Source organism: Microcaecilia unicolor, chromosome 5 (genome assembly GCF_901765095.1).
Source record: "Microcaecilia unicolor chromosome 5, aMicUni1.1, whole genome shotgun sequence".
In the NCBI taxonomy this organism is placed as follows: Eukaryota; Metazoa; Chordata; class Amphibia; order Gymnophiona; family Siphonopidae; genus Microcaecilia; species Microcaecilia unicolor.
Genome location: NC_044035.1, coordinates 233,311,739 through 233,337,206, shown reverse-complemented (window position 1 = coordinate 233,337,206; position 25,468 = coordinate 233,311,739). Strand labels below are relative to the sequence as shown.

At 47.8% G+C, this 25,468-nt stretch overlaps 1 protein-coding gene across 3 annotated transcripts in view; it reads right to left on the bottom strand.

Annotated features, from left to right (window-relative positions):
• CD58 (CD58 molecule) overlaps positions 1-25,468 on the bottom strand; it is a 246,053-nt gene that overhangs the window by 95,805 nt on the left and 124,780 nt on the right. The window contains exon 6 of one of the 3 annotated variants that reach the window (XM_030203882.1): positions 12,306-12,523. The exons of the other annotated variants lie outside the window; for them this stretch is intronic. Coding sequence (XP_030059742.1) covers positions 12,519-12,523 — 5 coding nt within the window. The 3' untranslated portion in view covers positions 12,306-12,518. Of the gene's footprint in view, positions 1-12,305; positions 12,524-25,468 lie in introns of those variants that run through there. 3 annotated transcript variants of the gene reach the window in all.

The following is a 25,468-nucleotide window of genomic DNA, read 5'->3' as shown; positions in this document are numbered from 1 at the left end:
TACAGTTGCAGGACTCTGCTCAGCCTGTCCACCAGACTGTTCCGTTTCCCCACCAGATATGTGGCTTGGAGTACCATGCTGTGACTGGTGGCCCAAATCCATATTCCATCTGCTTCCTGACACAAGTTGTAGGAACCCCTAGCCCCTGTTTATTCACATAATACATGGCAACCTGGTTGTCTGAATTAGAATAATCTGGTCCAGCAGCTGATCTCTGAAATCCTTTATAGAGTGTTCCAAATTGCCCTGAGTTCCAGAAGGTTGATGTGCAACAAGATTTCCTGTGTAGAGCAAACACCTTGGGTGTGAATTCCATCTACATGTGCTCCCCACCCCTGGATGCATCTGTGGTCAACACTTTCTGAGGTGGTCAAATTGGATCAAATTGTCCACCAAAGCAATGAATGAGCTGAGGAGTGATCTGTATGATATCCGCTGTGGCCTAGGACCACTGGAAAGCTAGGGTCCACTGGGCACCCCGCCAATGGAGGCGTGCCATGGACAGTGGAGGCATGTGGCCTAATAGCATGAACACCTGCTGAGTGTGACCTGCTGGCTGCTCCAGACCTGAGCGGTATTGGCAAAAAGAGCATCTGCCCGTACCTGTGACAGACAGGTAGTCCTGAGCTAGTACCCCATCTAGCAGATCTCCAATGAATTCCAGTTGCTGTACTGGTTGCAGGTGGGACTTGAAAGTCGTTGATCATGAGCCCCAATAGCCCCAACACCTGAATGGCTCTCTGCATGGACACCTGAAACTTTCTTTTGATGTGCTCTTGATCAGCCAGTCATCCAGGCAGGGAAACACATGAACTCACGGCCTGCGTAGCAACACTGCGACTAACACTAGACATCTGATAAAGTCCCTGGGAGCTGATGCAAGGCCAAATGGTAGAAGGCAGTACTGGAAGTGGTGTTTCCCCACATGAAATCTGAGATACTTCTTGTGCCTGGGAAGTATCTGAATGTGAGTATAAGTATTCTTTAAGTCCAGAGAGCATAGCTAATTGTTTTCCTGAATTATGGGGAGGAGGGTGCCTAGGGAAAGCATCCTGAACTTTTCCTTGACTGGATACTTATTCAGGTCCCTGAGGCTTAGGATGGAACAAGATCTCTACCCCCACCCCTCAGTTCTTGGGCCCAAGGAAGTACCTGGAATAGAATCTCTTCCCTCCTTCTCCTGGTAGAACGGGTTCAACCACATTGGCCTTCAGAAGGGCAGAGAATTCCTCTGCAAGCACTTACTTGTACAGAAAGCAGAAGTAAGACACTCTCGGTGGGCAATTTGAAGGCAGTTTTCGCCAAGATTGATTAATAATGAACAAATGTGTGCCACTTTATTCAAGATTATTTACAATGAACAAACCTGTGGCACCACAATACAAATGCACAAAATATGTAACACTAAATTTCAGCCATGCAATACCAATGTAAAAATGTCATTTTATAAATTTTAACCATGTTTATCAGCCTCATCAGTGGCCTCCTGGTGCATCTATTTTTGAAGATAGTTTTACAATGTCCAGTTGGTAGCTTGTCATCTGCAGTGTAAGACATGCCTGAGAGTCTTCTGGAGTCAGTTGATTACGAACAGAATTTAATGTGTGTTTCACTGCTGAATAAACTTGCTCACAGTAATAACTTGTACCGAAAGCTGACAGCAGAGCAAATGCAACTTTCTTTGTGGCATTTGTGACCAATACTCAGATACCTAAAAAGTGGCTTCATTTTACATCAGCACCTCTCTCACCTCATTAAACTTGTGGAGCCATAATTCTGAGCTTTGAAAATTAACCATATCTACTTCCAATGAATCAATTCCAAGAAGCTCAAAGTACTATAGTTTCAAACTATTTTCTGTAGCCTTCTCTGAACACAAAATATACATAAACATGAGCCCATGGTATTGTAAGTCTTGAAATCTCACAAATTCCTCCTGTAGAAGTACAATGTACTGCAGCAGATCTTGTTGCACCAAACTCTTGTAACTTGGCTCAACATTGGTGAGCATTTTGAAACTTGGAAAGTGCTTCAAATTCCAATTAGAAAGATCATCATGGAAAACTTTCAACGTAGTGCAGAATGACGACCATTCTTCGTACAAATTCAGAACAGTTTGCCTTTTATTTTGCAAGTTGACATTTAATGTATTTAAATGTGTGATGATGTCAGTTAAGAACTTGAGATCAATAAGCTATTTGTTGTCCTCCAGCTGCGGATAATCACGACCAAGCTCTTGGACAAAACTTTTTACATTGAGGAGGCACTCAACAAATCTGGCAAGAACCCTTCTCCTGCTCAGCCACTGAATGTTGCAGAGCAAAACAAGATCACCATAAGTGGCTTCAATTTAAAGTGCCTGTGAGTCAATGATGAGCGGGCTATGATTGCATTTACAATTCATGTCACATCAGACATAATATTGTTGTTGAGTGTGTTCGATTAAATTTCTGCACTTAAGTTCTCCTGATGAATAACGCAGTGGAAAACTAACAAGGGCCTGACTGTTCCTGCAGAAGGCTAACAAATCTGACATTCTTACCCACAATTGCTGGTGCTCCATCAGTTATAACAGAAAAAAATATTGTTTTAAATTCTATGGGCTTTAATCTACTCCAGACAGTGTCTCCTTCATCATTTTCCATACTGATAAACTGAGTGATGACCTTCATAATATCTTGGCCTGTTGTGGTTGTAGTCATAGGTGAAACAGCACACACCTCCTCCATAACTGTGTTGTGCGCTGTGGAATAAAACCGTGCAATGGTATTATGTGATAAATGTATGTATATTGAATCCCTCATGAAAGAATTACAAGAACTAAGAGAAGAAGTGAATCCCTCATGAAAGAAGTACAAGAACTAAGAGAAGAGGTGAATCCTTAATGAAAGATGTCACATAGTGACTGTTTTCTTGTTTGTGCTCACCTCGCCCTCTAGTGGCCAGAACCGGTGGCTGCTATGGACTGTCACCCGTTCCAGATTTCAGCCCAGTCCAGTCTGGATCTTCCGGGCTGCCAGACTTGCTTCTCTTGTTTGTGTCTGAACAGCACCCGTAGCTGCCTTGTGATTCCTGCAGCTGAGCTTCAGCAGTGGATGGCTTTTATTAGGCACCTGGCCCTTTCAGCAGGGCCTTTGCATCGCCAAAGGTCCTGGTTGGTGTTTGTGCAGTTAGCACTTCTGCCTTGTCTTGCCTTGTTTCTTAGTTAGTATTCCTAGTCTGTATTTCCTTGCCTGTTTGAGTCTCCTGTATCCTGTCTTGAATCCAGTCCTGATTGCTCCTTTCCTGCCTGCTTGAGACCCTGTACCATGAACCCTGTTCTAGCCAAGCTTGTGTTTGTTTCCTGCCTGCTTGAGACCCTGTACCTTGAACCTTGTTCTAGCCAAGCTTGTGTTTGTTTCCTGCCTGCTTGAGACCCTGTATCTTGAACCCTGTTCTAGCCAAGCTTGTGTTTGTTTCCTGCCTGTTTGAGTCCCTGTATCCTGTACCCTGTCGAGTCATGTTTGTCTTGATCCACTCCGTCCAGAAAGTCTTGCTGGCTGCCTGCACCTAGGGGCTCAACCCCTGGGGAACGGCAGTCAAGTGTAGGTGAAGCCTAGTTCCAGTCCAGTGTGTTCTAGTCCGTGTGTTCTGGCTTGCCCAGTGCTGTTGGGGGGTTTTGCCTGCTACTGCCGCTCCTCGGCAGTGGTCCAAGGGCTCACAACCCAGTGTTTCCGCGAGAAGCCTGACAAAAGAAGTACAAGAACTAAGAGAAGAAGTGGCAAGACTAAGAAACATCTGGGCCAACCAGGAATTTGACAAAGAGATGCATGTTGAAACACTGGGGACTTCCAGCAGAGAGAGAGAAGATCTTGGGCAGACAGAGCACAGCTGGATGCAGGTCATCAGATCCTGAAAGATCAACCCCCCAACTCCATCTTTTGTGGAACTAAAGGAATCGGTTCACAGCTCTGGAGGCAGAAGAGCTAGAAACATCTAAAAAAACAGGGGGCAACGACCAAAAATGCCAACACCGCTGGACAAGTGGCCAATAAAAAGCAAAAGGTAGTGGTGGTTGGAGATTCACTTCTGAGGGGTACTGAGGCACCCATCTGCCGACCGAACAAGTTGTCCAGGGAGTTGTGCTGTCTGCCTGGTGCCAAGATTCGTGATGACGTGGAAAGACTGCCTACACTCATCAAGCCTACTGACCACTCTCTTATACTACTCATCCATGTTGGCACAAATGATACTGTTAAATATCCTACTGAACATATCATACGAGATTTCATGGCTTTTGGTCAGAGGGTGAAGAACCTAGGTGCGCAGGTGGTGTTCTCATCTATCCTCCCTGTCGAAGGTAAAGGCCAAATGAAAGAAGCTCGCATCCTGGAGAAAAATGCGTGACTGCATGAATGGTACCAACGAGAGTGCTTTGGTTTCCTAGACCATGGGATGATTTTCCAGGAGCTACTGAGCAGTGATAGTGTCCATCTATAAAGGAAGGGATGGAGTGTCTTCAACAGCAGAGTGGCTAAAGTACTAAAGAGGGCTTTAAACTAAAATTGCTGGGGATGGGTAAAAAAGGCCACAAAGCCAAAAATAACCCCAAGGAAGGTAGTACATCAAATGCCCCTATAGAAGAGGAAAAAAGAGTAACATCTGGAGAGCCTTGTACACCAATGCCCGTAGTATGGGAAACAAACTTCTAAATCTCGAGGCTACAATGATAGAAGCAGACTTGGATTTAGTGGCGATCACGGAGACGTGGTTCACAGAGAACCATGACTGGGATATTGCTATACCTGGCTATAATCTATTCAGGAAGGACAGAGTAGGAAAAAAGGATGGAGAAGTGGCATTATAAGCTAAGAATGATATTAAAGTGACAGAACTGAAGGACACATGGGGTACGGAAGAAGCGCTGTAGGTTAAAATGGAAAGAGGGAAAAGAAAATGTATTTATATCAGAGTAATATACAGGTTACCTTCACAGTCAGAGGAAATGGACAGACACTTAATTGAAGACATCCACAAGATAGCTAAGAAAGGGGAAGTACTACTGATAAATGATTTTAATATGCCGGATGTCAATTGGGGAAACCCTGCTGCGGGGTCATCTAGAAGCATACAGAAATTGGATTCCCTACAGGAAGAATTGTTTCAGCAGTGGGTAACGGAACCGATGTGGGATGGAGCTATTCTAAACCTGGTGCTTGCAAATGGAGAGAATGTTTCTGACGTCAAGGTGGGAGACCATTTGGCATCTAGTGATCACCGAATGGTGTGGTTCAATATTAAGACAGGGGAGAGGGCTCATTGGAGATTGAAGGTCCTGGATTTCAAAAGAACTAACTTTGCTGAGATGGGGGAATTTCTCAAGGAAGAGTTAGTAGGATGGGAATAGCTGAAGGAAGTAGAACAGCATGGACAAGACTGAAAGGAGCTATATTAAAGGCAACCCTTATGTTAGAAAATTACATAAAAGTAAGAGGAAAAGATGGCCACTCTGGTTTTCGAATGTAGTAGCTGAAAAGAAAAGGGAAAGGAGGTTAGGCTTCACACGTTACACGACGACTCAGAAAGAAGACAGGCGAGAATACCTGGATAAGCTAAGAGAAGCTGGAAAAGCTGTCAGGAAAGCGAAGAGGCAAATGGAAGAAAAGATAGCTAATAAGGTAAAATTGGGGGATAAGATTTTTTTCAGATATGTAAGTGACAGGAGGAAGTTCCATAATAGCATTGTGAGGCTCAAAGCTGAGGTGGAGGAATATGTGGAAGATGATAAGGATAAAGCTGAACTGCTTAACAATTATTTCTGCTCTGTGTTAACGGATGAAAGGCCGGGGGTAGGACTGCAGAAAACAAATGCTAAAGGGGATGGATGTATGGTAGACCAAGACCCGTTCACGGAGGACTGTGTTCGAGAGGAGCTAGCTAAACTAAGAGTAGACAAAGTAATGGGATACACCTGAGGGTGCTCAAGGAACTCAGAGATGTTCTGTCGGTTCCTCTGACTGACCTTTTCAATGCTTCCTTAGAAACTGGATGTCTTATCCACAAGGAGGGTGAGCCCTTAGGTCCTGTAAGGCCCAAAAGGACCTCAAAGGACAGCCGCGCAACCCCAAGTCTTCACCCGCGGCGACCGCCGTTCACCAAGGGTTGAGCCCCCAGCTGCAGGCGGTCAACGGGACTTCAGGAACCGCGGGGTTACCGGACTGACCTGGGCTGGAACCGGGAGAGAGGCGGGCAGGTGGAAAGAAAAGTCCAAACACTGGCAGCAGATCAGGACCGGCAGCTAACAGCGTAGTCGGGGTCAGGCAAGAGGTCAAGGCAGGCAGCTAGTAGAGAAGTCAAAGTCAGGCTGGAGGTCGAGGCAGGCAGCTAGGCAGAGATACCATGAAACAGTCTAAATTCCAGAATCAACAAAACCAGGAAAACGACAAAACACAGGAACCACGGAGAATGGCCTCGGGAACAGAACCTGAAGCAAAGTGCTAGCTCAGTTCCCTTCCTTAAATACAGCACAACATCAGCCGCCCCGCCCCCGCAGGGACAGCAGACCAATCCGGCCCTGGGTATTGGCAGAGCCCCTCTGATTGGCTCTGTCCGATTTCCCAGGCGGGACCACCAACTTGGCCTCTCAATCCAGCGCCTCAGAGGCGGAGCTCCGGGCCCTCCTGCCCAGGAGGGAAGAAGACGCCGACCATCGCGCCTCGGCGCCGCCTCCTTCGGCGGCGCGAACATAGCCCCCACAGCCGGCGACCGAGAGACCGGCGGCCGCAGGTGCCGGCCTTGGTCCCGGCCGGAACGGCCATCACTGTGGCGGCCCCCAACTCCCCGCCGAGGCCTCCGGGCTGCTACCCCTCGCCGCGGAGGACGCTGGCTCCCGCCCCCCGCGGCGGAGGAGCAGGTAAGAGCGCGGGACGCGACAGTATCCCCCCCGGATGCCCCCCTCCTCCCGGGGCCAGGTTTAAGAGGATAACGCTCATGGAAGGCCCTTAACAACTCCGGAGCATGTACATTGGTAGCCGGTTCCCAGGAATTGTCTTCGGGACCGAAATGCTTCCAAGATAGCAGGTAGTGTAGCTTCCCCCGCCGCCTCTTGGAGTCAATGATTTCTTCAACCTCATACTCGGGATCGGGGTCAGCCTCCGGAACGACAGATTCTTTATTCTGTAGATGCCATTTGGACCCCCGGAAACTCTTCCGCAGCGAAACATGGAAGGCATTATGTACCCGTAGAGTACTAGGTAGCCGCAGGTGGTATGTCACCGCTCCGATCCGAGACTGGATCGTAAATGGCCTGATGTACCGTGGTCCCAACCTCCGAGAGGGTACCCGGAGCCTTAGGTATTTAGTGCTTAGCCATACCTTTTGCCCCGGCTGCAACACCGGGGCGGGACGCCAGTGTTGGTCAGCAAACAATTTGTACTTGGCGGCCACTCTTTGTAGTTGTTCACGGGCCATATTCCAGGCCTCCTGCAGGTCAGCCAGGGTCTGAGTGACTATGGGCGTAGATGAGTCAGAGGGAATGGGCGAAGGAAGCCGCGGATGTTGTCCATACACCATGAAAAATGGAGATTGCCCAGAGGCAGAATGTTCACTGTGGTTATAGGCAAACTCGGCCCACGGAAGAAGGGATGCCCAGTTGACTTGTCGCTTGTTGACAAAGGCCCGCAAGAACCCTTTCAATGTTTGGTTAATCCGTTCGACCATACCGTTGGTCTGTGGATGATAGGCCGAGGAGAAATGGGTAATAACCCCCAGAGCGGTACACAGGGCTCTCCAGAATCGTGAAGTGAACTGGGCCTCCGGCCTCGGTCCCCAGCCGGAACGGCCATCACTGCGGCGGCCCCCGACTCCCCGCCGAGGCCTCCGGGCCGCTACCCCTCGCCGCGGAGGACGCTGGCTCCCGCTCCCCGCGGCGGAGGAGCAGGTAAGAGCGCGGGACGCGACACTGGAGTGGTCCCAGAGGACTGAAGAAGGGTGAATGTGGTTCCTCTGCACAAGAGTGGATGGAGGAGGTTGGGAATTACAGACCTGGCAGTCTGACCTCAGTGGTGAGTAAACTAATGGAAACACTACTAAAGTGGAGGACTGTGAGGTTTTTCGGAATGAATGGAATGCAGGACCCGAGGCAGCATGGCTTCACTAGTGGCAGGTCGTGTCAGACAAATCTGACTGATTTCTTTGACTGGGTGACCAAACAGTTGGACGTGGGAAGGGCGCTAGATGTGGTATACTTAGATTTCAACAAAGCCTTTGACATGGTTCCACACAGGCGACTGATAAATAAACTGAATGCCCTCGGTATGGGACTTAGAATACCGAGGGCTTGGATAAAAATTGGTTGAATGGAAGGAGACAGAGGGTAGTGGTAAACGGAGCTTGCTCTGAAGAAAGGGATGTTATCAGTTGAGTACCACAGGGATTGGTCCTTGGGCTGGCTCTTTGTGAGCGATATTGCGGAAGGGCTTTCTGGTAAGATTTGTCTCTTTGCGGATGATACCAAACACTGCAACAGGATGGATACCCTGGAAGGTGTGAATGACACAAGGAAGAACCCTAGCAAAGCTGGAGGAATGGTCCGATATTTGGTAACTAAGACTTAATGCTAAAAAATGCAGGGTCATGCACTTCAGTCACAAGAATCCAAGAGAAGTGCTTCTGTGTACAAAGGAAGAGCGGGACTTGGGGGTGTTTGTGTCTGAAGGCCTTAAAGTTTCCAAACAGCTAGAAAAAGTGACAGTCAAAGCCAGAAGGATGCTTGGGTGCATAAAAAGAGGGATGACCAGCAGGAAAACAGTCACAAGAATCCCCCATACATCTCTCTCTCAGTCACCAAATCCCATTCATCTTCTACTCTATTCAACACCCCCCCCCCCCGTGGGTCTTAGTCATCTTCTGCTCTGTCCTCCTTCCACCCACCCCCACCTCCTGTACCCATTTACTACTCTGGCTCCCTCTCCCTCTCCCCCTACCCCCAGTCCCATCCATCTTCTACTCTGTTTACATTCTCCCTCACCCTCTCATCTTCTGCATTCCAATCCATCCTATCCAGCATCTCCTCCATGTGTCCCCTTTACTATCCTCCCCATCCCCTCCCCATACAGAATTACCCCTCTGTGCTCCTGTCCCACCCCATATCCAGCCCCCTTCCCTTTTTCTCATCTTGCCAGACCAACATCTCTCTCTCTCCCCCCCCCCCCCCCCCCCCGTTCTCTTCCTGCAGTCCAGCATCTTTCTCCCCCCTCCCTCCCTTTGTGGACCCAGTGTTTCTACCTCTCTCTTCCTCAATCGCGTCATCAGATCTCTCTCTCCTCCCTCTGCTCCCCAGTCCAGCACATCTCTCCCTTCCCACCACCCATTCCCAAGTTCAGCACCTTTCTCTTTCTCCCCACCTCAGTGGACCCAATGTCACTTACCTCTCTTCCTCACCCCCTGTGTCCAGCACCTCTCGTCCTCCCCACCTTCTCTCCCACACGCTAGCCAAGTACCTCTACCCCTCAAATCCAGCACCTCTCTCCCTCCCCACCATCTGGCATCCTTCTCCCTTCCTGCAACCCCCCCCCCCCCCCCCCGTGCAGTCCAGCACCCTCTCCCTTCTCCCCCTCTGGTAGTCCTATAAATTTGCCTAGGTCTCTGGCAGCAGTTAGCAATGCAAGCAGGCTCCTTTCATTTGGTCCCAAGGGCCTTCCTGCAGCCGTGTCCTACCCTTGTGGAAACAGGAATTGTATTAGAAGAGGCAGGTTGACCCCTCCAAAGGGACACCACCTTGTAGTGGTGGAGGGACTTCTGTGTTTCAATGACTCAGAGGGCTATCCGAAAGGGTTACCCATATCAGACAGGCCTCTGAGGAGAAACCAAAGAGTGTCCCGAACTGGGAGAGTGGTAAGATGGCGACCTGTAGTTCGTATGCCCAGTGGCCTAGCTGCCCTCTGAAGTTTTGTCTTCTCTACGTAAATTTCCTCTTTGCAATTGCAGTTACCTTAACTGAGAGAAAGGGGACAACTGGCGGTCAGCCACCGATGGCCAGCGTTTTATCCCCTGAGCAGCAAGTGCGGGACCGCTGCGCCACGAACTGCCCACAGATGAAAGTGTTGGCGAGTCCTTTGATTAGCGCCGGCGAAGGACCGCCGATGCTCTTGCACCTGGAAAAAAAACAACTCCATCGCTCCCGAATTATTCAACCACCATGTCCAAAGGCGTGGAGGAGTGAGTTAGAGGCATATGCTGAAACGGAGGACGTTTACAGCAGAACCCGAATTGGCGGAACCACTCCTAAACACCTAAGAGAAATCAGCTTGGAGTTTTTGGCTCCCGTGGAGGTTACATTGAATATCATCTGGAAGGCCCTTCGGGACCTAACGGTGGCAGTAAATAATTTTGTTTCAGATTATAATCTTATTAGAGAGTTACATGGACAATTTAACTGAACCCATTGAGAGTGAAAAATTGATATAACAAAAGTTCTACACGAGCAAGAAGTGGTTATGATCTTGAAAATGATAACAGACCAGAAACTCTGAATAATAAAATGAATATTATTATAGATGATTAATATAGAGATTATTGTTTTTCCCAGAATTCCGGGTATGACTCCTAATGTTTTCCTCAAAAATATTTCCTCAATTATTACTTTAAAAGGAGTGAAGCCTGTGAAAACTGGGATTACTTTAATCAATGGGATCTGAATTAGAGACTTAAGTATATGTATTGTTAAATAACTTCTGTTTTTTTAAGAGAGAGAGAATGTAATCAGATGTATTATTTCTAACATATAGTAGATGACGGCAGAAAAAGACCTGCACGGTCCATCCAGTCTGCCCAAAAAGACAACTCATGTGTGCTACTTTTTGTGTATACCCTACTTTGATTTGTACCTATGCTCTTCAGGGCACAGACCGTATAAGTCTGCCCAGCACTATCCCCACCTCCCAACCACCAGCTCCGACACAGACCGTATAAGTCTGCCCAGCACTATCCCCGCCTCCCACCACCGGCTCTGGCACTGACCGTATAAGTCTGTCCAGCACTATCCCTGTCTCCCACCACCGGCTCTGGCACAGACCGTGTAAGTCTGCCCAGCACTATTCTAACTAATATTGGATAATAAGTATGTTTTCAATGAAATCAATTGACTATACACCGTATTGGGCTTGAAGAAGCCAACCAGATGATCAATGTGGAATAATGAATTAGATGAGTAATATCTGGGGAAAAACAGGTTAATACCATGTGTTTTTTTTTTTCTGTTTACTGTTTAATTGATCTCCTTGTCTTGTTTCACTCTCCCTATTTAGTGGTCTAAGGAAAAGAATAGAATTACCTGATTGAAATAATTCCTATATATTACCTTCTCTGTATTTCTGACAAGTTGTTTTATCGCTTGTAAAAATTTAAATGGTTATAAACAAAAAATCTAAAAAAAAAAAAAAAAAAAAGAAGAGGCAGGTTGTGGCTGCTGTAAGGCCCTCAGGACCAAATGGAGGGAGCCTGGTTGCATTTCTAACAGCTACTGGTGACCTAGGCAACTTCACTGGACTGCTGGAAGGAGAGGAGAGAAGGGAGATGCTGTACTGCGTGGGAGGGGGGAGAGGGAGGAAATACAGAGAAAGATGCCACACTGCATAAGGGGTGGAGGAGGAGCAAAGTTCACAGAGGGAAGGCAAGATGTAATACAGGACTGCACTGGGAAGGGGGAGGAGATTTCAGATCCATGAGAGCTGGGAAAGGGAAGGAATAGCCCAGCACAACAGACAGTATGGCTTGTGGTGGCTTTTGGCATCCCTGCCATGCTTACTGTGCTTATCGGGTTGCGCCAGCCCTGTATTCAGAATTCAGATTTTTCCATAAGCAGCAAAGAAACAACACAAGCCCTTCAAATGGCTTCCAAGGCATTTCTGCATTAACCAGGACTTAAGTCCAGGAAAGGTAACAGTCAGTATGCCCTTGCTCATCCATAACCATGTGAGTCACACATGTCTTCAACAGATAAATACTTTCTTTAAAAAAACAAAAAGTTAACATTTTCTTCTTTTTGCAAAACCATTTATTCCTTTGGTATTCAGGAAGGTAGTGTAAATTACTCAACCAAATTCAAACTCAAATAACTTTTGTAAGTAAACATTTTTTTAAAAAGTAGCTTATATTGAAAAGGAATGAGTAGTGACAGCACACAAAACTACACACAGTTGCCACCTCTAGTAGCAAACTTCCATTGATCTTCACCACTGTCATTATTGTCACTTAAAACTTTTAGTACGCTTAAATAAAGTATGCCTCCTTTAGTACACCACATGGAGAAGCTTGTAATTTTTTTTAAAAATCTTTAATACATGTTAACTTATTAAATGTTCAATATTATTTGTGTCAGTCTGCTTATACCACCTAATACAGGCAATCTAAAAATGCTGCCTTATCATCACCAAAACAGCCAGTCATTTTAACCATGCTTCCTCTCTCTTGCTATCACTGCTAGCTGTATATGCATAACCTAGAAGACTTGTGGTGTGCTCTTCACATTCATAGAAAGCTCAGGCTGAAAAAGAAGAAAAGAAAAGAAAATGAAAGAAGAGTTATAGTCTTAAGGTATATCTTCACAGCAGTACTTGTAGGACATTTGATTAAAGCTGCTTTATTACTAAGGTAAAATTATGTATCATACCTGATAATTTTCTTTCCATTAATCATAGCTGATCAATCCATAGACTGGTGGGTTGTGTCCATCTACCAGCAGGTGGAGATAGAGAGCAAACTTTTGCCTCCCTATATGTGGTCATGTGCTGCCGGAAACTCCTCAGTATGTCGATATCAAAGCTCCATCCGCAGGACTCAGCACTTATACACCCACAAAGGGACACTCTGCCCAGCTCACCACCGCCGAAACGGGGGAGGGGAATTAACCCAGCTCATCCCCACACAAGTGGGGGAGGGGAATCCGTCCAGCTCATCCCCGCGGAGCGGGGGAGGGACACCACCCCGCCGATGCGGGGGGATCTGGCTTATTCTGCAACCGCAACCGCGGGAGGAGCTGACTGACCCTAACACCGCAGAAGCGGGAGGGGTACAAAGCTGCCCTACAGCCGCACGAAGCGGGAGGGAGTGCCGGCAGAATTTAAGTCTCAATCCAGCCCCGTAAAACGGAGGGGAGAGGAATGCAGCAGCTCACTGTAACACAAACTCGTCTCAACTCTTGAAGAATCCAAGTGAAAAAACTTGAACACGAAGTCCTCCTGAAGTAACTGAAGACTAAACTTGAACCTAAAATTCAACCAGAATATAAACAGTACAGATATCTGGGAGGGGCTATGGATTGATCAGCTATGATTAATGGAAAGAAAATTATCAGGTATGATACATAATTTTACCTTCCATATCATCATGCTGATCAATCCATAGACTGGTGGGATGTACCGAAGCAGTACTCACCCAGGACGGGACATAGAAATCCCTGACCTCAACACTGAAGCTCCAAACCGGGCCTCCGCCCGAGCAGCCGCAGTCAAGCGGTAATGCTTGGAGAATGTATGGGCCGATGCCCAAGTTGCCGCCTTGCATATCTCTGCCAAGGAGACGGACCCGGCCTCTGCCATCGAGGCCGCCTGAGCTCTAGTGGAGTGAGCCTTCAGCTGGATAGGCGGCACCTTCCCCACGGCCACATAAGCCGCTGCCATGGCTTTCTTGACCCATCTTGCCACTGTAGGCTTAGCAGCCTGCAGACCCTTACGAGGACCTGCAAACAGGACAAACAGATGATCCGATTTCCGGACACCATTGGTCACTTCCAAGTATCTGATGATGACCCGTCTCACATCCAGATATTCGAGAGCAGAATACTCTTCTGGGTAGTCCTCCCTACGAAAGGAAGGGAGACAGAGCTGCTGACTCACATGGAAGCGAGAAACAATCTTGGGTAGGAAGGAAGGCACTGTGCGAATAGTCACTCCTGCCTCAGTGAACTGCAGAAAAGGCTCTCGACAAGAGAGTGCCTGGAGCTCGGAAACTCTTCTGGCTGAAGTGATAGCCACCAAAAAGACTGCTTTCAACGCCAGGTCTTTCAGAGATGCCCTCGACAAGGGTTCAAAAGGCGGCTTTTGCAAGGCTCTTAGCATCACGCAGGCACCACTGAGTGCAGAGGAGGGCGCAGGTGATTAACTCCCTTGAGGAAACGCACCACATCTGGCTGCGAAGCCAGGGAAGCACCCTTCAGGCGGCCCCTGAAGCAAGCCAGGGCCGCTACCTGGACTTTCAGGGAACTGAGCGACAGGCCTTTCTCCAGACCTTCTTGCAGGAACGCCAGCACTGAAGAAATTGGAGCAGTAAATGGAGAAAGTGAACCTGCTTCACACCACGCTGCAAAGGTACGCCAAACCCTGGCGTAAGCAGTAGAAGTAGAGCGCTACCTCGCTCTCAGCAGAGTGGCGATGACCTTGTCTGAGAAGCCCTTCTTCCTCAGACTCTGCCGCTCAATAGCCAGGCCGTAAGACCAAAGGGGGAGGAATCCTCCATCACTACGGGACCCTGATGTAACAGGCCCTGCTCCACTGGCAGTCGCAGACGGTTCGTCCACTGAGAGCCTGATCAAGTCCGCATACCAGGGACATCTGGGCCAATCCGGACCCACCAGGATTATCCGGCCCGGATGCTTTGCCACCCGGTCTAGCACCCTGCCCAACATGGGCCAGGGCGGGAACACATAGAGAATCTCTTGTGTCGGCCACTGTTGGAGAAGAGCATCTACTCCCAGGGATCGAGGGTCCCGTCCTCTGCTGAAAAAGCGCGGCAGTTGGCAATTGGCCGATGACGCCATCAGATCTAGGCTCGGCTGGCCCCAGCGCTTCGTGATGTCCAAGAACGCCTGAGCAGATAGCTGCCACTCCCCGGGCTCCAAGGTATGGCGACTGAGAAAGTCCGCCTTGACATTCATGACCCCGGCAATGTGGGCCGCTGACAGCTGTTCCAGGTTCGCTTCCGCCCACTGGCATAGATTCATGGCCTCCTTGGCTAGAGGGGCGCTCTTGGTACCTCGCTGGCGGTGACATAGGCCACAGCCGTGGCATTGTCCGACAGGACCCGTACTGGCTTCAACGCCAGTACCGGGATGAACTCCAAAAGCGCCAACCGAATGGCTCTGAGTTCCAGGAGGTTGATAGACCACTTTGCCTCTGCAGGAGACCAGAGCCCCTGCGCTGTCCTTCCCAAGCAGTGGGCTCCCCAGCCCGACAAAGAGGCGTCCGTCGTGACGACAATCCACTCCGGGGTCACCAGAGGCATTCCTGCAGACAACTTGTCTGTCTGCGTCCACCAGCTCAGCGCCTTGCGCACTGCTGGGTCCAAGGGAAGGCGCACAGCATAATCCTCCGACATCGGAGTCCAGCGCTGCAGCAGAGAGTGTTGTAGTGGTCTCATATGAGCCCTGGCCCAGGGCACTACTTCCATCGTGGCCGTCATAGCCCAACAGCTGCACATAGTCCCAAGCCCGAAGAGGAGAGGCTACTAGGAACTGGTCCATCTGAGCCTGAAGCTTGACAATCCGATTGTCTGGCAGGAACACTCTGCCCACTTGGGTGTCGAATCGAACTCCCAGATACTCCAGGGACTGAGTTGGGCGCAGCTGGCTTTTTTTCCCAGTTGATGATCCACCCCAGGGAGCTCAAAAGAGCAACCACCCGGTTCACAGCTTTGCCGCACTCTGCATAAGAGGGGGCTCGGATCAACCAGTCGTCCAGATAAGGATGGAATTGTACTCCTTCCTTCCTCAGGAAGGCCGCGATGACCACCATTACTTTGGAGAAGGTCCACGGAGCAGTAGCCAACCCGAACGGGAGGGCTCTGAACTGGAAGTGTCGGCCCAGTACTGCAAAACGCAGAAAGCGTTGATGAGGAGGCCAGATGGGAATATGCAAGTCCGCTTCCTTGTTGTCCAAGGATGCCAGGAACTCTCCTGCCTTCACTGCCGCTATAACAGAGCGGAGGGTCTCCATGTGAAAGTGCCTGATTGACCCCTTTGAGGTCGAGGATAGGCCGTACAGAACCTCCTTTCTTTGGTACCACAAAGTAAATGGAGTAACGTCCCTTGCCAAGCTGATTTTCTGGCACCGGAACGACCGCACCCAGGCGGATCAGATTGTCCAAGGTCTGCTGCACTGCCACAGCTTTGACCGGAGACTTGCAGGGAGAGAGTACAAACCCGTCTCTTAAGGGTCGGCAGAACTCTAGCTTGTAGCCGTCTCTGATGACTTCCAGCACCCAAGCGTCTGAAGTTATTGTGGTCCACTCGTCCAGAACCGAGGACAGCCGTCCTCCAATCTGCACTGGAGCGTGGACCAAGGCCCCGTCATTGGGTACAAGACCCTAGGGGAGGGCCGGAGGGAGCACCTCCGGGACGGCGGTCTCTGCGAAAGGAATGCTGCTTGGGGGAGAAGTTCCTCTTGAAGGAAGAGGGGGCAGAGGAGCCCGACCTGCCCGGGCGGTACCGACGGGCTTCCTGAAACCGTCCTCTGGAGGTACCGGGGCGAGCACTAGCCCGAGCCCTGACCTCTGGTAACTTCTTGCCCTTAGACGTGCCGAAATCGGTCACGATTTTGTCCAGCTCGACCCCAAAGAGCAGCTTGCCTTTAAAAGGCAATCTAGCCAGGCGGGATTTAGAGGCGTGGTCAGCAGACCTATGCTTCAGCCAAAGCCACCGCCGCGCAGAGATTGTCTGAGCCATGCCTTTAGCTGAGGCCCTCAAGACATCATACAGCAAGTCTGCCAAATAGGCTAAGCCCGATTCCAGGGCCAGCCAATCAGCCCTCAAGGAATGATCCGAGGGGGAAGCCCGCTGCACCATTGACAGGCACGCCCTGGCCACATAGGAGCCGCAAACTGAGGCCTGCAAACTTAAATCAGCTGCCTCAAAGGACGAACTTAAGGCCGCCTCCAATCTTCTGTCTTGGGCGTCCTTTAGGGCCGTGCCACCTTCCACCGGCAACGCCGTTTTCTTAGTCACCGAAGTGATTAAAGAATCCACGGTAGGCCACAGATAGGCCTCACGTTAACTTTCAGGCAAAGGATAGAGGCGGGACATAGACCTAGCCACTTTAAGGCTCGCTTCCGGGACATCCCATTGAGCCGAAATTAAGGTGTGCATGTCATCATGCACGTGGAAGGTTCTATGCGGGCGCTTCGTCCCCAGCATAATGGCAGAGCCAACAGGGGCTGAGGGAGAGACGTCCTCCGGAGAGGAAATCTTCAAAATGCCCATGGCCTGCATTAACAGGTTGGGCAAATCCTCTGAGCTAAAGAGCCGCGCTGCAGAGGGGTCATCCGCTCCAACCGAGCGGGGATCCGTCTCCTCCAAGGAATCCGCAAAGGACCGTTGGGAGAACTCAGATACGCTGCCCTCATCTACATCGGAGGAGACAAAGTCCTCCAAGGCCTGGGAATCAACCCAAGGGCGTTTATCTCCGGGGCCTCAACCTCTTTACCAGACGAGGGAGCAGGGGCAGCGTTATGCATAAGGGAGGCCTGATGCAGCAGCAAAACAAACTCGGGGGAGAAACCCCCCAGACTGTGCACTTCCGCAGCCTGGGCTACAGCCCTAGACGCACCCTCAACCGGCGCTCACAAGAGCGGGGGAGAGACATGCTGCGCATCCAAGATGGCGTCCGGCGCGACACTCCGCGAAGGAGCCGCGCGGGAAAAACGGCGCTTAACTTTAGCCGCTTTGTGCCGTCGCCCAAATTAAGGGCGTTCATGGCATCAATGTCTCCCACCTCAAGGGCGGCCCAAGAAGAAGCGTCCGAGCCGCGTGGCCGGCCAATATGGCGGAGGCGAGCCGCGGGGGATGGGCGTTTATGGCGGGAAAAACCACCACACCGAAGGAAGGACCGGGACACTCATCGGTCACGAAACTGTCACCCAACAAGGGCGATCAGACTTTAAGACCCCCGCATCCCCTCTAGAAGCGCACACGCGATCCGGGGAGCGACTCTTTGCGCCCTCGCCCTCCGACGCCATAGGCCACGTGGAGACCAATCGGGGAACCCCCTGCCCGCTATAAAAGGTAAAAATTACCTGCTTTCCGCTCCGAGCTGTAACGACCTGGTGTCCCAGTGAGTAGCTGCAATAAACGTTGAAATAAACGTCGAAATAAACGCCTTTAAGGACGTTCAAAAATTTTTTTTTTTTTTTTCAACGGAGCCAGCGGGAGGGGGGAGAAAAGGAGGGACCTGGCGCCACCAGGTTTGCACTTGCTCAAGAAGAGCCCTCAACCCCAGGCACTCAACAAAACCTAAAAATTAGGCTTGGAGGCCTAGCCAGAGCTGCTGCTGTGTGTGACCACCACCTGCTGAGATAGAGAACATACTGAGGAGTTTCCGGCAGCACATGACCACATATAGGGAGGCAAAAGTTTGCTCTCTATCTCCACCTGCTGGTAGATGGACACAACCCACCAGTCTATGGATTGATCAGCATGATGATATGGAAGAAAGCATTTAAGGTATTTGACTTGTTGAAGTATTTTGCTCTGATTGTGAACAGTTTAGTGGTGTAGCTTTGAGAAGATATTAAGGACCTTAAGTACTTTAGACAGAGGGTGTGAAAGCAAAGCTGAATAACAGAAAAGGGGTTCTTTGTGTAAAGGACTTGAAGTGTGCAGAACCAACTCTAAGACTAGGCAAATTAAGCAACTGTCTGGGTGCCAAACCGTTGGCACTGGCATTGCAATGTGACACGAAAGGTAGCTGTGGGAGTGAAAGGTGTATTTGATGCCTCTTCCATGGAGTCCTTTCCAGTCATGTTGAACTGGAGCTTCTTGGGATGAGGGGTGGTTGGCAGAGATACAGCAACAACCAGGAAGGGACTTCACATGGCTTTCATGGGGAGCAGGAAAGTGTGGGAGCATGTGTCAAGCATGTCTGGCAGCTTGGATTACCTGTCTGAGGTGCAAGTGGAGTCCTGGGAGAGTAAGACGAGACTTTAGCCTAGCCAATAGAGAACAGGCAGCAGACAGGGAGAAAGAAAGAAAGAAAGAAAGAAAGAAAGAAAGAAAGAAAGAAAGAAAGAAAGAAAGAAAGAAAGAAAGAAAGAAAGAAAGAAAGAAAGAAAGAAAGATGCAGGTGAAGCTGGGCCATGGAAGGGAGACTGGAAAGAGCGGTTTATAAACAACTGTGTGGTTTATAAATGTGTCCAAGTAAAATAAATAAAGGGGAGGGAGTCATGTGACTAGGGCTGCCAAGGGTTGGGGGGAGAGGTGGCTAGGGCTGAAAGGGTAGAGAGAGACTAGGAATGGTTAAGGCTGGGAAAGAGGATGCTGCTAGGGTTCAGGAGGTAGAGAGGGAAGAAGGCTGGAGAGACCTTCCTTAAGCAAAACGCCTGGTGCATCGGCAGAACAAACTCTGCGAAAAAAAACCCATGCTGCTTCTTGACTTATCTTTCTATTGCTGCTGAGGCTATTTTGGGGGTGTTCCAGGGGTGGAGTCAGCACTTGTCTGGTTATATGCCAATATTCAGCACTTAACTGGCCAAATAATTACATACATAGGGCCGCACGAAAGTCAGTCCTACCTTAATGCGGGTCACCATAGCCAGTTAAGTGCTGAATATCGCACTTAATCGGCTATGTTTTTGCTGCTCCCATATACTGAGAAATTCAATGCCAGAGACCGGAAATAGCCCAGTACTGAATTTCCGGGAATAACACCAGTGATGGTCAGCAAAACGCTGATCACCGCTGGCTGAATATCGGGCCCACAGTATCCAAGCCAGAATATAATAATCTAAATAATGAAAAGCTGTATTTTACCTCCAAGCAAAACAGCCTCCACATACATGGACTGCAGCTAATGAAAACTGAAACTAAACGCCACAATGATTTTATAGTGGCTGACTTTGCACCATACTTGGGAGTGATAGCTGACATTATAACTCCACAGAGTGGTTAATTCTTAAAGAGCTTATCATCCCAAATTTATAGACTTAAATTCTTGCTAATATTTTGTATCAAACGAATTTGGAGCACTCTATTTACCACATAAACTACTGTGCAAGTTCATAACTGGATAACTTGCAATTGCACTACCAAAAAAAAAAAAATACAAAGAGTAGCCCCCACCCAGGACTACTCTATAATTCATGGTGGTCTAGTGGTGTAGTCAGAGGAGTAATGCCCAGTTGCAGTAGCCATTTGACAGAAGAGCCAGAACAGGCAGGAGTAACTACAACCCTTCACCACCAGGGATTGTAAGACAGGCCCAGGGGGGCCTATGGGGGTACGAAAGGAAAGGTAACTCCTGTTTGGTGGTGGTGGTGGTGGGGAGATAAAGCACATATTTTCAGCTTACACAGAGTATATATGGTCATTTTTGGCCAGAACTGAAACCACAGCCGAAAATTAAAATAATCTTTCAGCCAAAACCAAAGTATGCCATAAAAGTGATGATCTGGGGTTGTATGGCAGCAACTGGTGTTGAAAGGCTACAAATGGTGAATACAAAGAACTACGTGGAAATCCTACAGAAATGTATTGTCGCCATCAGCTGAGCATTTGTTCTCTGGCAATTACATCTTCCAGGACGACAATGCTCTTTATCATATGGCCAAGACCATCGTTGAATGGACGAAGAACAAGGTGACAAAAACTGACTGGCCTGCTCAGTCCTCAGATCTCAATCTCATTGAGAATCTGTGGCACAAAGTGTAAGTAAATATCCAAATGACAGCCAATGACAAAGTGTGAGCTCAACTACTGCGTGCAGCATGGAACAGGATTATCACATGTGACCAACTTTGAACTGTAGGAGTGACTGTATGTATGAATGAGGCTAGGATTGGGAAGTTTTAATTAATTGTAATCTAAATATAAGGGTTTAATAAAGTAGATTGACACAGAAAAACTTTAAGAGTGATTACATTGGTAAGTTGATGTATATTTGTAATCAGATTGGAATTAAGTAACTCAATAGGGATATAATATTCTGTAAATGATCACAGACTTTCTCTTTATTCCTCCTCTTCGAGCATCTGGTCACAGGAAGTTCGACTTGCTCTAGGTCTACAGGTATGGGTACATTTGATATCAGAATATTTGCATATTTGATCTCATTACTGACAATATACCATTTTGAGTAAGATGGTTGTTCTGGAGAAAGCAAATTTTTGCAACTTATAGGCAAAGAGACATCAAACATTTGACTTCCATCTTCATTATCATTGCATTCGATATCTACTAAGTGAACCAACTTAATTTGATTTTGATGCAGCACCTTTGTGTTTCCAGTCTTATTTTTTAACCAGAAAAGTGAAGATACCTACTTGCAGCAGGTATTCTCCAAGGACAGCAGGCCTTATATTCTCACAAGTGGGTAATGTGGTCTGCGTTGTTCAGTCTGGTGCTTGTAACAAGTTTTACAGAGCTCTTTGGAGCGAGAGTCGCTGTTCACTGCATATGTGTGAGTTCCTTCCCGCCCGCTGTGAGAACACAGGACCAACTGTATAATACTATAGCTTACTACAAAGAGGAGACAACTCGAAGGGGAGGTAGGAGGATATGTGAGAATAAAAGGCCTGATGTCCTAGGAGAACATCTGCAAACTTATCTTCGCTTTCTCCGAGGACAAGTAGGACTATAATTCTCACATGTGGGAATCCTTAGTTACCAGGCTCACAAAAAACAACCACCATTGGTCAATTGGACCTCGCAACGGCGAGGCCAAATACAGATTAACCTGAAACTATATACAAACTGTGTGAGAGTGCAGCCTGAACAGAACAAAACGGGCCTAGGAGGGTGGAGCTGGATTGTAGACCCCAAATTCTGCAGTATTGTCTGTCCAAATTGATTGTGTGTCGGGTATTCTGTTCAAGGCCGTAATGAGATGTGAATGTGTGGACTGAGTTTTTCTTCACCCAATGCATAATTAAACTCTGGAATTAGTTGCCGGAGAACGTGGTGAAGGCGGTTAGCTTAACAGAGTTTAAAAAGGGGCTAGACGGTTTCCTAAAGGACAAGTCCATAAACCACTACTAAATGGACTTGGGAAAAATCCACAATTCCAGGAATAACATGTATAGAATGTCTGTACATTTGGACAGGATGCTGGACTCGATGGACCTTTGGTCTTTTCCCAGTGTGGCATTACTTATGTACTTATGAAGACCATGTTGCAGCCTTGCAAATTTCTTCAATGGAAGCTAAACTCAAGTGGGCTACTGATGCAGTCATGGCTCTGATATTGTGCGCCTTGAAATGACCCTCAAGAGTCAGCCCAGCTTGGGAGTAAGTGAAGAAATGCAATCTGCCAGCCAATTAGGGATTGTGCGTTTCCAGATAGCGACCCCCATCCTGTTGGAATCAAAAGAAACAAAAAAGCTGGGCAGACTGTCTGTAGGGCCAAGTCTGTTCCACGTAAAAGGCGAATTCTTGCTTGCAGTCCAAGGTGTGCAGTATGCTCTCGCCAGGACGGGTATGAGGTCAGGGAAAAAATGTTGGCAAGACAATCGACTGGTTCAGATGGAATTCCGAGACAACCTTACTTAAGAACTTAGGATGCGTGCAGAGGACTACTCTGTTGTGATGAAATTTGGTATAAGATGCATCCACAACTAGGGCCTGAAGCTCACTGACCCTGCAAGCTGAAGTAACAGACATCAAAAATACAACCTTCCAGGTCAAGTACTTCACTTGAATCAAGCAACTCAAAAGGAACTTTCATTAGCTGGGTGAGAACACAGTAACATAGTAGATGATGGCAGATAAAGACCTGTATGGTCCATCCAGTCTGCCCAACAAGATACCATGTGTAATGAGTTTATGTTGTGATATATCATATGTATACCTGATCTTGATTTGTCCTTGCCATTTTCAGGGCTTAGAGTGTAGAAGTCTGCATGGCTCTGTCCTTGTTCTAAAATTCTGAGTTGTCAAAGCCCTTGAAAAGCTCTACTCCAGCCCATCCAAATATATTCAGCAACGAACAGGGCAGATACCTTAAAAGCTTTGCCCAGCACTGGCTTTGCTTACCAATTAGTGGTGTTGCTACCTAATCTCCGCTAAGCTTCTTTGGATCCATTCCTTCCAATTAGGATTCCTTTATGTTTATCTCACACATTTTTGAATTCCATTACCGTTTTCATCTCCACCACTTCCTGTGGGAGGGCATTCCAGGTACTTACTACCCTCTCAGTGAAGAAATACTTCCAGACATTATTCCTGAGTCGGCCCTCTTTCAACCTCAATTCATGTCCTCTAGTTCTACCACCTTCCTGTCTCTGGAAAATGTTTGTCTGCAAATTTATACTTTTCAAATATTTGAACATTTGTATCATATCACCCTGGTTTCTCCTTTCCTCTAGGGTTCAGGTCAGCAAGTCTCTCCTCGTACATCTCGTTATGTAAACCCCATACCATTTTCGTCGCTTTTTTCTGTACCACTTCAAGTCTTTTATCCTTAGCAAGATACGGTCTCCAGAACTGGACACAATACTCCAAGTGGGGCATCAGCATGACACAAGTAGAGGTTTGATAAGGGGCTCTGACAATAGCAAACCTCACATGAAACGAACAATTAGAGGCTGTCCAGAGATGGGCTTACCCTCTACTTGACTGTAAGCACTAATTGCACTGAGGTGAAACCTTACTGAGTTGGTCTTGAGGCCAGACTTGGAAAGCTGTAGAAGGTATTCAAGCAGGGTCTGTATAGGGCAGGAAATTGGATCTAAGGCATTATCCTCACAACAGACAGTAAACCTCCTTCATTTGAAAGAGTAATATTTCTGCTTCAAAAAAATCACCAACACCTATAATAAATCAACCTCAACATTCACAATCTGTTTTACCAGCTTTTGATCTGACAGATTCAAGGTATAAGAATTGAAAATGTCAGGTACCTCTCACCTACTCTTAAAGGATAAAATAAAAAGTACAGGCAAAATTTTTCAGTGGTACTTTTCTCATATCCTTCACTCACACAGAACTTTGAAGCCAAATCAAACTGAAGGTTTCACAATTTAACTATGTCAATCACACTGCTCTGAAACTAAAAAGCAAATCCACCAAAATCCTTTCGAAATTAACTCAAACAGGATACAACACATAACCATTCCAGTCAGTGTTGCCCACCCAACTAACTGAACTGTTTACAACTCTCCTGGAGTTCTGTCAGCTAGCTTCACCACTCGTGCTTCATTCTCCTACCCAATTTCCCTAAACAATGTATCTTGGTCCAAACTTAAATAAAGTCACGACTTCTTTCTTTTCCTACTTTGCCAGGGTCGTCTTTGAGCATTAAACTCTTTTTTCATGTTGCATCCATCCATCATCCACTGCACGGCTCTGCTCACGAGCTGGCAGCCACTGACACTCGATGCTCTCCCTCCTCTACACATGCGTACATGGCAGTCCCGGTCCTGCACTGAACCCAGCACGAAAATCTTCAAGGAAGCTCACCGGAGCTTTCCCCACTATGGTTCTGGACACCACAGCTCAACTTCCAACTCAGGAACTGGCACAGCTGCTTGAATTGGGCCAACTTTGCTCAGGCCAGACTCCAGACATCCTCTGCGCATGCACGAGGAAATCTGCGCATGCTCAACACAGCTCCTTCAGGCCCCGATACAAAGCACATTACCCGAAGCCCAGCACACGTTCCCCACACGTGCAAGAAACCGCATATGAATGCTCAGCCTCCACTCAGCTCCTTCCCTCTCACTCTCTCCTGGCACCAACCCTTCCTGCTACCGCGGCAACTTTCAGCTTCGGCTTCCCATGACCCAGAACACCCGGACCCAAACCTGATGGCCACGTATTTTGATATTTAACTCTACAGGGTTACACTTTACAAGTGGTTCAGAATGCTGCAGTTCGGATGGTAATGGAATTCTTTAGAATTTCACATATCATGCCTGTCTTAAAACAACTGCATTGGCTTCCAATAGAGTATCATTGTGCGCAGTATAAATTTTTATCTATAATTCATCAAGTATTGTATGCAGTAGTCCCTTGGTACTTCTTTCAGACTCTGGTGATATATATTGGCTACCAATACGTGCACGAACAGAGTAAGTTAGCTTGCCACGTGTTCAAAATTTTATACGGCCTAGGATCAGTCTATCTAAACAGTCTAATTTCTATTGAAATAGGGGTCCTTTAAATAGGGCCGTATATCATTTTTCTCATAATTTTTCATCATTTAAAAATGTATCATCAACAAGGGCTCTTGAAACATCTTGCTGAAACCTATGCTGCAGTTTTCTCAGTAGCATGTCCACTTTTGTGAAATGCAGTACCAGGGAAAATGAGATTATGTCACAGATCTGTGCAGTTTAAAAAACTTCTGAAAACGCTTTTTTTTTGTCAAAGCATTTTTTTGAGTCTGTTTTTATCATTGTCAGTGGTTAAAGTGAGTAGGTTGAAGGCAAGATAACAAGTATGAACCGGAAAAGTTTTAATATAAATAGAGGCTGAAATCGAATCTGTGGCTGAAATTTGTCGTTCAGTTTC